Source organism: Gracilinanus agilis, chromosome 2 (assembly GCF_016433145.1).
Source record: "Gracilinanus agilis isolate LMUSP501 chromosome 2, AgileGrace, whole genome shotgun sequence".
NCBI classification, from domain to species: Eukaryota; Metazoa; Chordata; class Mammalia; order Didelphimorphia; family Didelphidae; genus Gracilinanus; species Gracilinanus agilis.
This window is the reverse complement of record NC_058131.1, coordinates 28,577,424-28,591,730: the sequence shown is the minus strand read 5'-3', so window position 1 is coordinate 28,591,730 and position 14,307 is coordinate 28,577,424. Positions and strand designations below refer to the sequence as shown.

The 14,307-nt window shown below is 37.5% G+C and overlaps 1 protein-coding gene across 1 annotated transcript in view; it reads right to left on the bottom strand.

Moving 5' to 3' along the window:
• Positions 1–5,664: 5,664 nt before the first annotated feature.
• The window catches only part of ZNF638 (zinc finger protein 638), a 69,731-nt gene continuing 61,088 nt past the window's right edge, over positions 5,665–14,307 (bottom strand). Inside the window, exons 24-27 of the mRNA XM_044663032.1 lie at positions 13,780–13,881; positions 10,966–11,032; positions 9,953–10,097; positions 5,665–5,989 (exon numbers count right to left, since the gene is read on the bottom strand). Of these exons, the coding sequence (XP_044518967.1) occupies positions 5,927–5,989; positions 9,953–10,097; positions 10,966–11,032; positions 13,780–13,881 (377 nt within the window). The 3' untranslated portion in view covers positions 5,665–5,926. The remainder of the gene's footprint in view (positions 5,990–9,952; positions 10,098–10,965; positions 11,033–13,779; positions 13,882–14,307) is intronic.

Here is a 14,307-nt window from a genome sequence, read left to right as displayed (position 1 = left end):
TGTGTGTGTGTATGAGAGAGAGAGAGAGAGAGAGACAGAGAGAGAGAGAGAGCGCAAGAGCAACCCTTTGGGAGCCTTTCTTAGAATGTTTTTAAATGCACAAAATAAAAGAGAAGATTACAAAGAAAACCAGTTATATTGAAATGTAGTTATTAAAATATTTTTCTTATTATCTCTTTGGGGTACAAAAACCCAGGAGTGGTATGGCTGGATCAAAGGGCAGGCAGTCTTTTAAAGCCCTTTGGGAATAGTTCCAAATTGCCTTCCAGAATGGTTGGATCAATTCACAACTCCATCAGCAATGTATGCCCCAATTTTGCCACGTCTCCTCCAACATTTATTACTTTCCTTTATTGTCATATTGGCCAATCTGTTAGGTGTAAGGTGGTACCTCAGAGTTGTTTTGATTTGCATTTCTCTAATTATGAGATTTAGAACACTTTATGTGCTTATTATAGTTTTATCTGAAAACCACCTCTTCATGTCCCTTGACCTTGTCAACTGGGGAATGCTTTAATTTTTTATATGATTTAATTCCTTATAAATTTGAGAAATTAGACCTGTCAGAGGTTTTTGTTATAAAGATTTTTCCCCCCAATTTGTTGTTTCCCTTCTAATTTTGGTTGCATTGGTTTTGTTTGTATAAAAACAAACAAAAAAATTTTCCCTCTTATATTTAAGTCATTTACCCATTCTGAATTTATCTTGATATAGGGCAGTGATGGGCAAACTTTTTAAAGAGGGGGCCAAAGGAAAGGAAATGCTCCTCTGCCAGTCTGTTTCTAAGGCAGCTCTTAAGAAGTTTCATTGTATTGTATCCTACTCATCGCATTACTCAGATTAGGAATAATATCCTGCGGCCGGATAGAATATTTCAGGGGGTCGCAGCTGGCCCTTGGGCTGTAGTTTGTCCATCACTGGATAGGGTGTGAGATGTTGAGCTAAACCTAATTTCTCCCATACTGTTTTCCAATTTTCCCAGCAGTTGGATCTTTAGGTTTATTGAACACTATCTTGCTGAGGTCAGTTATTGCTAGTCTATTCCATTGATCCAACCCTTCCATCTCTTAGTCAATATGATATTGTTTTGATGATCACAGCTTTATAGTACAGATTGAGATCTGGTACTGCTAGGCCTCCATGCTTCACACCTAAGGGCATAATTAAAAGGGTAAAAAGCTGTGTATGTGTAAAAATATTCATGGAAGACTTTGTTTGTAATGGCAAAATGACTAGAAACAATACAAATGCAATGATAGGAGAAACAGCTGAATAGATTAAAATATCTGAATGTCCTGGCCAATATTATTTTATTAGAAATGACAAATAGTATAAATATATGAAGAGATGAAAAGGTCAGAAAAGAGAATACAAATTATGAAATTGATTACATTTTTTAAAATAGCCACTGCCCAATCAAGTTATCAAAAGAAACCCAGAGAACTGAAAAAGCTGAGGATATTTATATCAGCACACGCATATAATTTACATATTTTTAAACAAACTGTAAATAATTCAGCTTTTATGGTTGTGCACATAATTTTTAATGCATGTTTATTTAAATGTTTTTGTTGGTGGTGATTAAGTAATTTTTAAAATTAAACACACACACACACACACACACACACAGAAAAGTGCCTGGACTCAAATTAAAGAAGGAAAATGACAACACAGATTTCTCAGTTCCTGTCACCATCTTTCCTCCAAAATGGCATCTCTTTGGCACTAGAATGAATCTAGAGCACGAAAATGAGGACTTGTGACTCTTCCTCACCAAACCCTTCTGGATCCTCCCCCAACCTCATTCCATCACAAAACAACTAACTCTCTTCTAAACAAATTTGATTTCCAAATTTTGCTTTTTTCCCCCCAACAACCTCAGTATTTTGTAGGGTTTTTTTTTGATATAATTTTTACATCAATGTAACCAAAAGGTGGGAGAACAAAAGACAGGATGGACAGATAGTGGATTGCATATGATGCTAATAAGTGGATTTTCAGAGCAGGAGAATCAAAAAAGTAATAACAACATATGATCTCCATGGAAAAAAAAATACATTGAAAGTGTGGTAGAAAATTAGCTTCAGAGACTCAACAGTTCTCTACACTTTTATTCATGGGGAGAGATACAGAAAGAATCTGATGTGAGTTGTTACATGATGTGATGGGGCAAGAGGCAGTTTTGCAAGAAAGGAATCTAAGCATGGGCTTATCATCATGAAGACTTTCAAATACTGTACTTCCTCATCAAAGAGCCCAAAAGGTCTAAATAAGTTGCTCTGTCTGCAAAAGTCTACACAGACCTCAGCTCATTAACAGCCTGTTTCCCCCAAATACATTTCATTCAGCACCTATCTCGGTTTAATTTCCATGTCCTCTATCAGACATCCAATTCTGGCCACACGGGAAGGAGCCACATCCTCATCTGTCTGCAAAGGCTGCCTCTGAGGTTCAAGGCACCAGAGACCAACATCGGGCATGCAGCCACAATGGGACCTTGATGGAGGTCATCTTGTAATGGGCTGGATGACCAGTGGATTCTCCTGAAATTTCATCATGAGGATGGAATTCCAGCAGGCTTTGATCCTTGAAAAAACTATGATCCAGATCCCAGAGGTTGTGAAATCAACTTCTCTACTGGTCAGCGGCACTGTTGGCTTCTATCTTCAGCTTGCAAAGGTGAATAGTTGGTGTCTCATCTCTGAACGGAGGACCGGACCTGCAGCTCCATGGTGACCTATAGGAATCTTGATCTCCAGGTATAGTAACATCCAAGATAATTTTTTTTTTCTTCTATCATCTCTGGCAATTTTCAAGGGCCGAGAAAAAAGAGATTCACTAAGGCTGAAGACCAAGTTAATCAAGTCACTTGAGTTTTTTACCCATTTGCTGAAGATGCAAACTTCATTAAGTCCAAGGCACAATTCACATGAGACAACTAAGTGGTGGAGTGGATAGAGCATTAGACCTGGAATCAAGAAGACCCACCCCATGCCACCCGCACCCCCCCACCATAACTATTCAAATCTGGCCTTAGACACTTAATAGCTGAGTGAACCCAAGCAAGTCACTTGGCCCTGTTTGACTATAAAACGAGTTGGAAAAAGAAATGATAAACCACTTCAGCATTTTTGCCAAGAAAACCCCAAATGGGGTCAGGAATAGTCAGAAATGACTGAATTAACATCATCGTAATCCAAATGCTGGTCACTTATGCCTGCAGCAGGACATGGCCATCTTTGTTTACTCATTTTTTTCTACCTCACTTCCCTGAATGAACCTGTGTTCCAGCTGGGCTCTACATACTTCTGTTATTAATCCTGTCTTGTATGGTCCTAGTCTGCTTTAATAATTTTCCCACTGTTGGGCTCAGAATGACAGCAGTATGGCTCTGTTTTCTATGGGAAGTATGGTTCTGACACCACCCCTCTTGGTTTGAGTGACAGTATCTGTGGTCTTTGTGCCTAGGTTTGGAATCAGAGATCTCTCTCCAGGGATCAAGATTGTAACCAGGTTGAGGCCTTGCTCTTTGCACTGGGTCTCAAGTTGAGATCCTTCTTTCCTCTGGGGCTCCAAGGCCTCAGGGCTGTACCGCTTCTTCCTATGCCATCAACTTGGCTGCTAGCTTCCTTTGCATAGTGCCTCTTCTACTTTTTTAATCCTTTCCCATTTCTACAACCACCTCTTGACGTACGTACCTCTGAGGGTCACTGGAGAATTTTTAAGAATGCATAAGGGAACTGATGAAAAACCAGAAGGAAAAACAAACAGGATAGCTTTGAAAGTAACAGGTTGAATTTATTATGCAGTCAAAGGAAAAACAAGCGGAAATAAATTTGTCATTTCAAGTACAAGCCTCATTTTCTGCTCTCCTTATATGGAAATGCTCATTCTAAGTGTGTTAAAAAGTTCAGAATTAAAAAAAATCAATCAAAAACAGGGTACCACTGACCTAGACAGGATCATCTCCCTTCTGGTTTCACTCATGTTATTATCTTCCAAGCCCATCATACTTCCCATTAAGACTGAACTCAAAACACCTATCCCTCTTACCTTTCTAGTCTGCCTACATCTTATGCTATGATCTGGCAACACCGGCCTCTTCCTGTTCTTGGCACAACACATTCCTATCTCTTCGACTCCAGGCATTTAGATTGGCTGTCCCCTATGCCTGAAATTCTTGTCCTCATCTCCATTCTCTTGGCCTCACTGGCTTCCTTCAAATCCCAGTTAAAATCTTGCCTCCTACTAGCCTCTCCTCTCCCTATTTCCCTTAATACTAACTTGTATTTGCACATGGTAGGTGCTTGATAAATGCTTGTTGCCTATGCCTTCCTCCCCAGCATTCCCTAATTAATTAGCCTTGCTCTCACCTATCATTTTTCTTTATTCTATCTGTACTATCTCATACTTGTTAATAACAAAGTGGTCTAAATTCATTTCTGTCTTTTCATTGAATCTGTGAGGTACTGAGGAAAGGGCACAGACACTCACTAAATATTTACTAAGGTGAAAATTTCTCTTGGTTATTAATTCTGGGGCAAAAGTTACTGTGACTTGAACAGTAATAGAGTGGGAGACGAGAATAAGATATAGTTATCACTGCCTGCCTTCTGAAAACTTATGTTCAAGTTAGAGAGATGACTCTGGCTAAGCCAATGGACATTCTGCAAGTAGCCTCTCAACTTAAAAAAACAATTATCTGTCAAAGTAGGTTGTAAAAATGCAACAATATGACTTCCCAGATCTCATCAACTTTACAATACAAGTAAAAACATTGTATTTGAGAACAGAATAATTCATGTTCAACCTGAAAACCTAAGTCATCAGGAAAAGGCTAAACTGAACTCAATACACTATGAGTCAGGAGAATATGAAATACATTTTACAAATAACTACTCCACCATTTTTTTAAAAAATAAAAAAGGACATTTAAATCAGGGAAATTTATTGATGTGAAATAGCTCATTCCCTGTTTGATAAATGTGCCGTTACTATACTTTTATCTAATAATTTCATACCTGTACAATTTCCAGTGAGTATGATCACTTTGGTACCCATCAAAAGCAACATTGTAAGTAGGTTAGTAATAAGCTGTTTCCCCTCCCACCCCACCCCTGAACTGATGACAAATACTGACTTACTAGTTTAGGGGGTCACAGCTGGGCCTTGGCAATATATGACAGAGATTCCCAGAAGCCAAGAAAAATTTGAGTCACCTTTTTGACTTGCAAAAAAAATTATAAATTTTAACAAAATAAACCCTTTTTGAGAGAACTACTCAAAATGTAGGTCTCTACAATTCTGATCTGACCCAAAAAACTAACAATTAAAGTTTAATGCACAAAATAAACAGTCACTTTGTACTCAAACTAAACACCATGCTATTACAAGAACTAGTGAAGCTGCTAAAAGTGGACAATGTCACATACCAAGTTATGACAGATTCTCGGGTGACTGTTATCCTAATAGACCAATCAGTCTAACCCATAAAGAAATCTCTGACACCACAGTCCAAAGAAATGAATCAAGTACAATCATCTTCTGAAAACAGGACACTAAATGTCACCACAATGACTCACAAGATTGTCAGTCAAGAAAATTCTTTATAAGACACAGCAATCACAGAAAGATCCTTATCAATAAACAACAAACACAAGTAGGTGCTGTTAAATATACAGTAGCAACATTTATTTCAACACTTGTATGTAAAAGATGTTTCTCCAGGCCAGATGATTTGATATAAAAATCAAACCCATCATACTTCCCCTCCCCCCGCCCCCAACAGTCTTTTCTACATCAAGTGCAATCAGAAATTTGTACAACATGAATATCTGCTTCTGAAACAAAGTTACAAATTAAGTGATAACAAAATACATAAAATCAACTGGACCCTAAATGAATTCTTAATGAATTCTTCTCCCGATCACCTGGAGCTTTTCTCTTCAGCTTCTTTCCGCTCTTTCTCTTTTTGTCTGGCCATGAATTTCTGTTGAAAATAACATGGAACAAAGAACCATTTATTAGAAGTTTTTTCCATCCCTTGGTATGTATCCTTCCAAAGATATATATTTAGGGAGCAGCTGGGGTAGCTCAGTGGATTGAGAGCCAGGCCTAGAGATGGGAGGTCCTGGGTAAGTCACTTGACCCCCATTGCCTAGCTCTTACTGCTCTTCTGCCTTGTAACCAACACACAGTATTGATTCCAAGATGGACGGTAAGGGTTAAAAAAAACAAAAACAAGCACCACAAAGATATATATTTAGGTTGAGACCAACACCTACACCATATTCCACAAAATAACTCTAATGTATCTGTGAACAAAATCATAATACACTACATTTCATTCCTCAATAGATCAGTGATCAAAGGATATAAACAATTCTCCACAGTTACAAACTATTAACAACTACATGAAAGAGTGCTCTAAATCTCTAATAAGATAAATTTAAAATTAAAGCAGTAAATCAGAACCCTGCAAATCAGCAAGGATGGGGACAGCCAATGTTGGCAGGATTTGGGAAGACAGATACACAGTACTGCAATGCTGGTAGAGCTGTGAATCAGCAACCATTTTGGAAAGCAATTTTTAATTATGCAAACAGAATGACTAAAATATTCATACCTTCCCCAAAGGCACAGAAATATAGACAACAGTTGTGTTTTTTTTTTTAAATGTTAGCAAAGAATAGGAAACAAAATCAATGCCTGATGATCAGGGAATAGCTAAACAAACTTCAATACACAGTTCCTGTGAAGGAATACTGTTTTGCTGGAAGAAATAATTATATCTACCCCCCCCCCGCTCCCTAAAAGGAAATGTTGCAAGATTTTAAATAACAAGCCTAGCTCAAATTAAGAGGTAGAAGGCACTCTCATCATAACTGAAGAAATGAGAGGTCTATGAGTGTTGTACACAGCACATATTTTCAGACTTTTATTATATGTTTAGCAGTTGTGTTAGTTTTTTCTTTCTTTTTATGGGATGGTTCTCTGCAGAGAAGAGGGATACTGGGAAAATCTATGGTGATATACAAAGATAAAAATCATCAATTAAAAACTTTTTCAAAATCTGAGTAACAGAAAAAAAAAGTTAGTTCTCCTGCCCATCTAAGAGTAATGAATACTTCTTCAATTATTTTGTTTTTCAGTTCTTTCAGTCATGTCCAACTCTTCATGACTCCTTTTGGGGGTTTCTTGGCAAAGATCCTAGAGTGGTTTGCCATTTCCTTCTCCGGCCCATTTGACAGATGAGGAAACTGAGGTCAACAGGGTCAAGTGACTTTCCTGCGGTCACTGCACATCTAATGTCTGCTTGATACAGGATCAATTATTTAGATCAATATTTATTTGTATAAAGAGTTTTGTAGTTATATCCACTGATGCATGTTCCTATATGCATGTATTTTATAATTCCTATAATTTAAATGGAATTTTCTCTCTTTTTGCTAGATTTTGTTAAATCTATAGAAATGCTAATGATTTACACATAGGGTGGTGTAGTGGATAGAATGCCAGGTCCAGAGTCAGGAAGGCCCCTCTTCTTGAGTTCAAATCTGGCTTTAAACAGGTAGTAGCTGTGTGACCCTGGGCAAGTTAGTTCACCCTTGTTTGCCTCCATTTTCTCATCTTTCAGATGAGCTAGAAAAGGAAATGGCAAACCACTCCATCATTTTTGTGAAGAAAACCCCAAATGGGGTCTCAGAGAGTCAGATGCAACTGAAAAACATCAACGTACGAGTTTATTTTATATACTACATTTTTGCTTAAGCTAATTGCTTTCAATTAGTTGACTCTAGGATTCTGCAATACACCATCATATGATCCACTGAATCAGTATGTTTCCTCTTTGCCTGTGCTCATTCTATCAAGAATTTTTGTCTTGTTACAGTTAGCAGTTCTAAAACTTTCCTAAATATTAATGGTGAGCACACACATCCTGGCTTTACTGATCTACCTGAAAAGGTCTCAAATTTCTTACCATTATAAAGAATGTTGGTTTACTGTTTTTAGATATTCATCATGTTAAGGATAGCTCTATTTATTCCTGTGCTTTTGACTGTTTTTAACGAGAATAGGTATTGTATCTTTAAAAGTCTTTTGTCTCTATTATTCTAATCATAATTTTTTATTGCTATTAATATGACCAATTTTGTTTATAATTTTACTAATATTGAACCAGTCCTAGAATCCAGAAATCCATTATCCTGGATTTTTGGTATAAATCAAGCCCAGTAATAAGAATATAATAACCTTTGGATTGTACTGTAATAGTCTCCTTGTTAATATTTTATATCATTACTTCTTAGGAATATCAGTTGATGGTTTGTTTTTAATTTCCTTGGTTAAGGTAGTTTTGGGGGCATCCCCTCCCCAACAAAAGGGTTAGGTAGTATTAAAATTGTCCTTTAAATGTTTGATGGAATGCACTTATAAACTCATCAGTCCAAGGTTCTTTGTTAGTTCATCTATGTCTTTTTAAAAATTTCTTGTAAGATTGGGTTATTAAGTACTCTATTTTCTGTTTTGTTGATCTGGGTATTTTATGTTTTCATAAAATCCATATAGTCAGTTTTATTGACACATAAATTGGTTGAAATAGTTCCTATTAATTTCTTTCTTCCTCATTTGTTATATTTATGTAAATTAAGAATATCCAAATTTCCCAAAAGAAAGGTCATAGATAAGGTGCTATACGAATTCTCTTATGAACCATGAAGATGGGATTAACTCTCCCCTGCCCATTTTTAGAATTAATCACCAGAAGTATATACATCCTACTTATCTTTAAGTATGGGGAGGTCTGTGACCCATGTGTGTGATAGTGGGTGACAATTAGAATCAACTGAAGGGCAGTCATGAACAAAATTATAGCTGCAGTTGGTCCACGTAAAGTAGAAGGCACAGGAAGTGATAAAAGGAAGGGTCTCTAAAAGTGGCAAGAACTTCCTGTGACCAGCTCTTTCACCTTCAAACTTGACTTTGAAGGAGCTCTAGCTTGGGACCTCAGACTGCTCTTTGATTTTCCCTTAAAACTACCATGTGGGTGAGTGAAAGAGGCTGACTCCCTTTCCTGGCTTTTCTGGAGGTATTAGCCCTCTGGAGAGGCCTCATAGCTAAAACCCTTGTTTAGTTTACCTCTGGGTCCCCTTTGCTGGGCCTCTGAAGCCCTGCCTGGTTCAGACCTGGCCAGAGTAATTATTTACTCTCTCTCATTTCCCTTACTTTCACTTTCCCTGTATTTTATACATAAATTGCTATGAAGTCATTCTGGCTTGAGTAATAATTTTGGCGACCACATTTTTATGTATTTAGTCCAACCCTTTAATTTAATTTTTTTTTTTACCCTTGTACTTGTATTGTCTCATAGGTGGAAGATTGGTAAGGGTGGGCAATGGGGGTCAAGTGACTTGCCCAGGGTCACACAGCTGGGAAGTGGCTGAGGCCGGGTTTGAACCTAGGACCTCCTGTCTCTAGGCCTGACTCTCAATCCACTGAGCTACCCAGCTGCCCCCCAACCCTTTAATTTTTAACCCTTACAAAACATGAGGGAGGGCACCCAATCCACAGGCAGGCTTTGGATCAGACATATTTTGGAGAAGAGAGAGAATTACATAAACTGTGAATATAAGTGAAATCCTCCCTAGACTGGTACTAAGAAGGCAGATAAAAAGTAATATTAAAGATTTAGAGCGGTAGAGATTCCAGAAGTCATCTAGTCTAACTCCCACCACCCCCTCCCCATTTTCCACAATGGAAGTAATTGCAGAGTTGAAATTTAAGTTCTGTGACTTCCAAATCTGATACACTTGTCTATGTCCCAGGTTACTCTATGAAGGAGCCCATGAATTTACTCAGAAACCAAAGGCTTTAAGTCAAGGTATCACTTCAAAAAAGGAAGGACAGTGACCTAAGCAACATTTAAAGATTCTAGGAGAAATAAGAATGTTACCTCTGTATTCTGCTTATGACGTGCACTCTTGCAATGATTTGCCATTGTTTTCTGATCAGAGTAGAAGAGGGAACAAATAGGACAGAAGAAACCAGCCTTCGGTATAAGAAAATCTAAATCTGCAAGACAAGATGACAAGGAAGACAAAGGATACGTGTCTGTGTGTATTAAACTATATTATATAGTTTTTAAGTATACATACTTTTAAAAACAAAATACTATTATTTGAAATTGTGATATTCCAGAACTTTCCTGGGGCACTCATCATTCCCAGGGAAATGGCAGGTTGGCAATGCCTCCAGAGGATTCTTAGAAAAGTTCAAGAAAGGCCTCAGAGATTCTCTTAACTCAATCTCACTTGAAAGTTCTTTTCAAAATCAAATTGAAGATACACTGGTTCATAAGCAAAATTAGTTTGCTACTCATTTATGCTGGGGCTTATCCTTGGCAAAGCCCTTGATACTAATAGGCAATGAAAAAACTTGCCATCAGGTACCACCCCACAATGTCATCTGAAAAATTTTGGGGGCAAATATATCCACCCTCTTACCCCAAAGTACAAGAGAAAATAAGGGTATTCAGATTGCAGTCCCATTGATGGTTTAATGACAAGAAAGGAATAAAGCTAATGCCATCATATTTATACCCAGCCTAAAAAAGGCAATTCTTGAATTTTAAAACTTCTGGCAAAAACTCCAATACAGTTATTCAATTTTCTAGCCAGAATATTTTTATGTCTGAAAATGTGCATATGATGATAAATAATTCAAACAATCTTTGTCCCCTGAAGTCCAGTAAATAGATGGCTTTATCTTAGGACCTCAGAAACCACAAGGTCCTCTCTTAGGTTCTCTCATAAACTTTTAGGTCAAATACACATGTATATGCCATGCCCTTAGTAGACTAAATCCAAAGGGCAGGTTTCTGTTTAGACTCTGTGTCACTCCCAACAGTTACTTAACAAAGAGCTTGACTAAATGTTTGTTGTTAAAATGGTCGGAGGTAAAGTTTACTTGCCTAGTGAAGACTCTTCATCTTTCTTTCTCTTTTTCTCTGGTTCTGCATCTTCGGATCCAGATTCTTCAATTAAAATCATAGTTTAGTTTAAAAAACAAAAACAAAACTCCCCCACCAGATTTTCAGGGTACTATTCTTCCAATCTCCCAAAGAGACCCCTCCCCTACTTAAAAATCCAAACACTTCAAAAATCTGAAGTCTGCAATGATTTACATCTCATTTCCAGACTCATTTTACTCCATGTCTTACAAATAGATAAATATTATTTCTACTATAAATATTAGAAATTCTTCGAGGTAGGAAATGCAAGATTTATTTTTATAGACTGCTTGTCTTGAATAAAAGAGGGTCAAATATCAATGTTTTGCATGATCTATATGCTGGAAATGTAGATAATTTTTACAAACAGAATGGTGAAGGCCCAGGGAATATTCTAAAATGGAGTAATAGAGCATGCAGTTTCATAGGCCAGAAAGTTAAACTCGAACTTTGTAATACTGCCATAAGACAGACAGAAACAAATGGGCTTTGATGATTCTCAGAATAGCAGAATTTGCTTTGAAAGAGACAACCTAGATCAGGAAATTTTAGCTTTTTTGATTTCATGGAGTCCTTTTGGCAATCTGGAATCGAAGAGTCTGTTCTCAGAATATTTAATGGATAAAATACTTGATTACAAAAGAAACAAAATATGTTGAAATAATTAAAATTCAGACCAACCCCTCACTCAAGGCTCCCCCTACAATATATCTTAATAACAATAGGATCAAAGATCAAGAGCTAGAAGGGACCTCAACGAATCTTATCCAATCCCCTCCTTTTCCAGGTGAAGAAAGTAAAGAATAGTAAAGTTAAGAGCAGAAACAGACCAAAACTTATCCCTTTTTCGCTGGGCAGCCATTCAAATACCTAAAGATAATTACTGCAGATCCTACAGCTTTCTTGTTTCTAAGCTAAACAACCCCAAGTGTTTCAGCTGGTCCTCCTCAGGTAGAAACTCAAGGTCCCCTTGCCTTAGCATTCCAGATGTCTACCTCTGGACAGTCTCCAGCTCATCAATATCCTCCCTAAATTCAGTGCACAGAACTGAAGACAATACAATATATGGTCAGACCAGAATGGAACACAGAGGGACTTCCATGTCTTTATTTCCAGAGATGATGCTCCAACTCATTCTAATGGCTGCTCTACAGCCTGACAGAACCCTACTAGGTTTGCAGGTCGCCAAAACACCCGAATCTTTTGCAAATAGACTATCGCTGGCTATGTTCTTCTTCCACCTTGTTGCTATGAAAGGACTGTTTTCTGATATGAACGGTTAAGATCATATATTTATCTCTATTTCATTTCATCCTAAATCCCATGCCTACCTTGGGGGTTCCAATTCTGCCACTTTGTGTGCCAGCTCTGCCATCTACAAACTGAAACATATAATCTCTCCTTTTAACATTTTAATCTGTGGACTGGACAAATCATACACAGCCTATACAGATCCCTAGAACTCTCAACTAGTAGACCTTCCTCCAAGGACATCAAACCTTTAATTTAGACTACTGAGTAGTCTAGCCACTTAACCAATTCCAAACCCATCTAAATTGTACTATTGTCCATCTGTTCTGGAAATGTCTAAACAGCTGTGACCCCTTCAAATGCAGTTTCATTTGGATAACTTTCATAGTCTTCACACCTTCTAACACCAGCAGTAAGTATGATGTACATTAAAAAACTTCAAGTGCATTAAGGAGATGCTAGCCACTGTGTGGACCTATAATTAGTCCAATCTAACAGAGGACCTTTTTGCCCATGCCATCATGAAGGTTTCTATAACTTCTCTACACAATAGATTTTTTTCCTTCTATGAAATTCTTTTGGAACATAGAACTGCAAAGGTTATTTGTTAGAGACTATCTATATATAGTCTAATCCTCTCACTTCACACATCTGAAAATTTAAGGCTCAGAGGAATGATTTAACTTGTTCAAGGCCAGAAGTGACATTTTTTCTGGTTACCCTGTCATGTTATTTTCCTATGAATGCGTCCTACATCTACAGCTAAATAAGCTCTCTGAAGGCAAGGACCACTGCAATAATTACCTTGCATTTAGAGTGCTATGCACACAGTGGTTTTATTATATAACTGTGACCTCATCAAATTGTTTCTACATGTATGTTACACAAACCCAATCTATTCGCTCTTTTGGTTGAGATTTATCAGTCCTTTTGTCTATAAACACTAACAAGGACATGGTGGATTTAATTGGCTCTGTGCAAGAAAATGCTTTTTAGATGGAGTTTTAAAATGGATACTGGAAGTTTCTACTGGTCTGCCTTTTCATTTTTTCTTACTTCAGTCACTGCTTCATTTCTACTGTTGAATAAATATGAAAAGACCTGAATTGATTTCTTGGTTAATGGGTCAAGTGCCTAAGTCTAAGTTGTCTGACTTAGTTTAGCTTGAAGGGAAGGGAAAATGGAGGCACAAGAAGAGCTAAAAGCCACCTTGAGTAGCTATGTGGAAGAAGGATTGTTGTCTGGCCCCATAAGAAAGAAGTAGGAACAAAAGAAATGGAAGTGGAGGAGGTTTAGGCTTGATATCAAGAAACATTTTCCTAATGAACTGAGCATTCAGTTAGGAGAATGACCTTGTCTAGGAAAGGCATCCCTCTTAATCCCTTGCCCTTGGGAACCTTCAAAAGAGGCCTGGCTTGTTCCAAATGTGACTGTTCAGATAGGAGTCCCTTCTGACTCTGATTCTATCCCTATGCAGAGAATCAGTACCAGACCTTCACTTTCAAATAGCCCTATTTTACCAATAGTCATCGAGGCCTCTTCGAGTTTTGGTGGTTCTGAAGTATCAAGAATCTCTGATGATGGTACTTTCTTGGTTCTACTTCTCTTAGCTGGAGTTTTGGCTTTAAAGAGAAGTGAAAAGGTAAAAAACTTAACATTGTAGTAGTAATCTCTGGACTTTCAAAAGGAGGATAATCTGCTTTGCATTATGTTTTCCATTAGGCTTCAGAAACCTACAGAAGAAATTTTTCTCCTTTCCTTTAAATGTTCTCCTATCCCCAAAGCTAGAAGTGGTTTCTCCTTTCCTCTAAACACACATCTTACTGCACATTCCAATTATACTGAATGACAGTAATTCTATATGTGCATAAACTGGTAATGGGAACCTTTGGAGGCAAAGGGCTAAAGAGGATAATACTCAGGAAAGAAAAGCTACAAAGAAACTCCTGATCCTGAAAGTAGGTTCTTAAGGATTGTCTTAGATGCCTACAAGAGAACAAGAAACTATTCGAACAAACACAAATGAAATAATTACTGTGTTGTAAGAA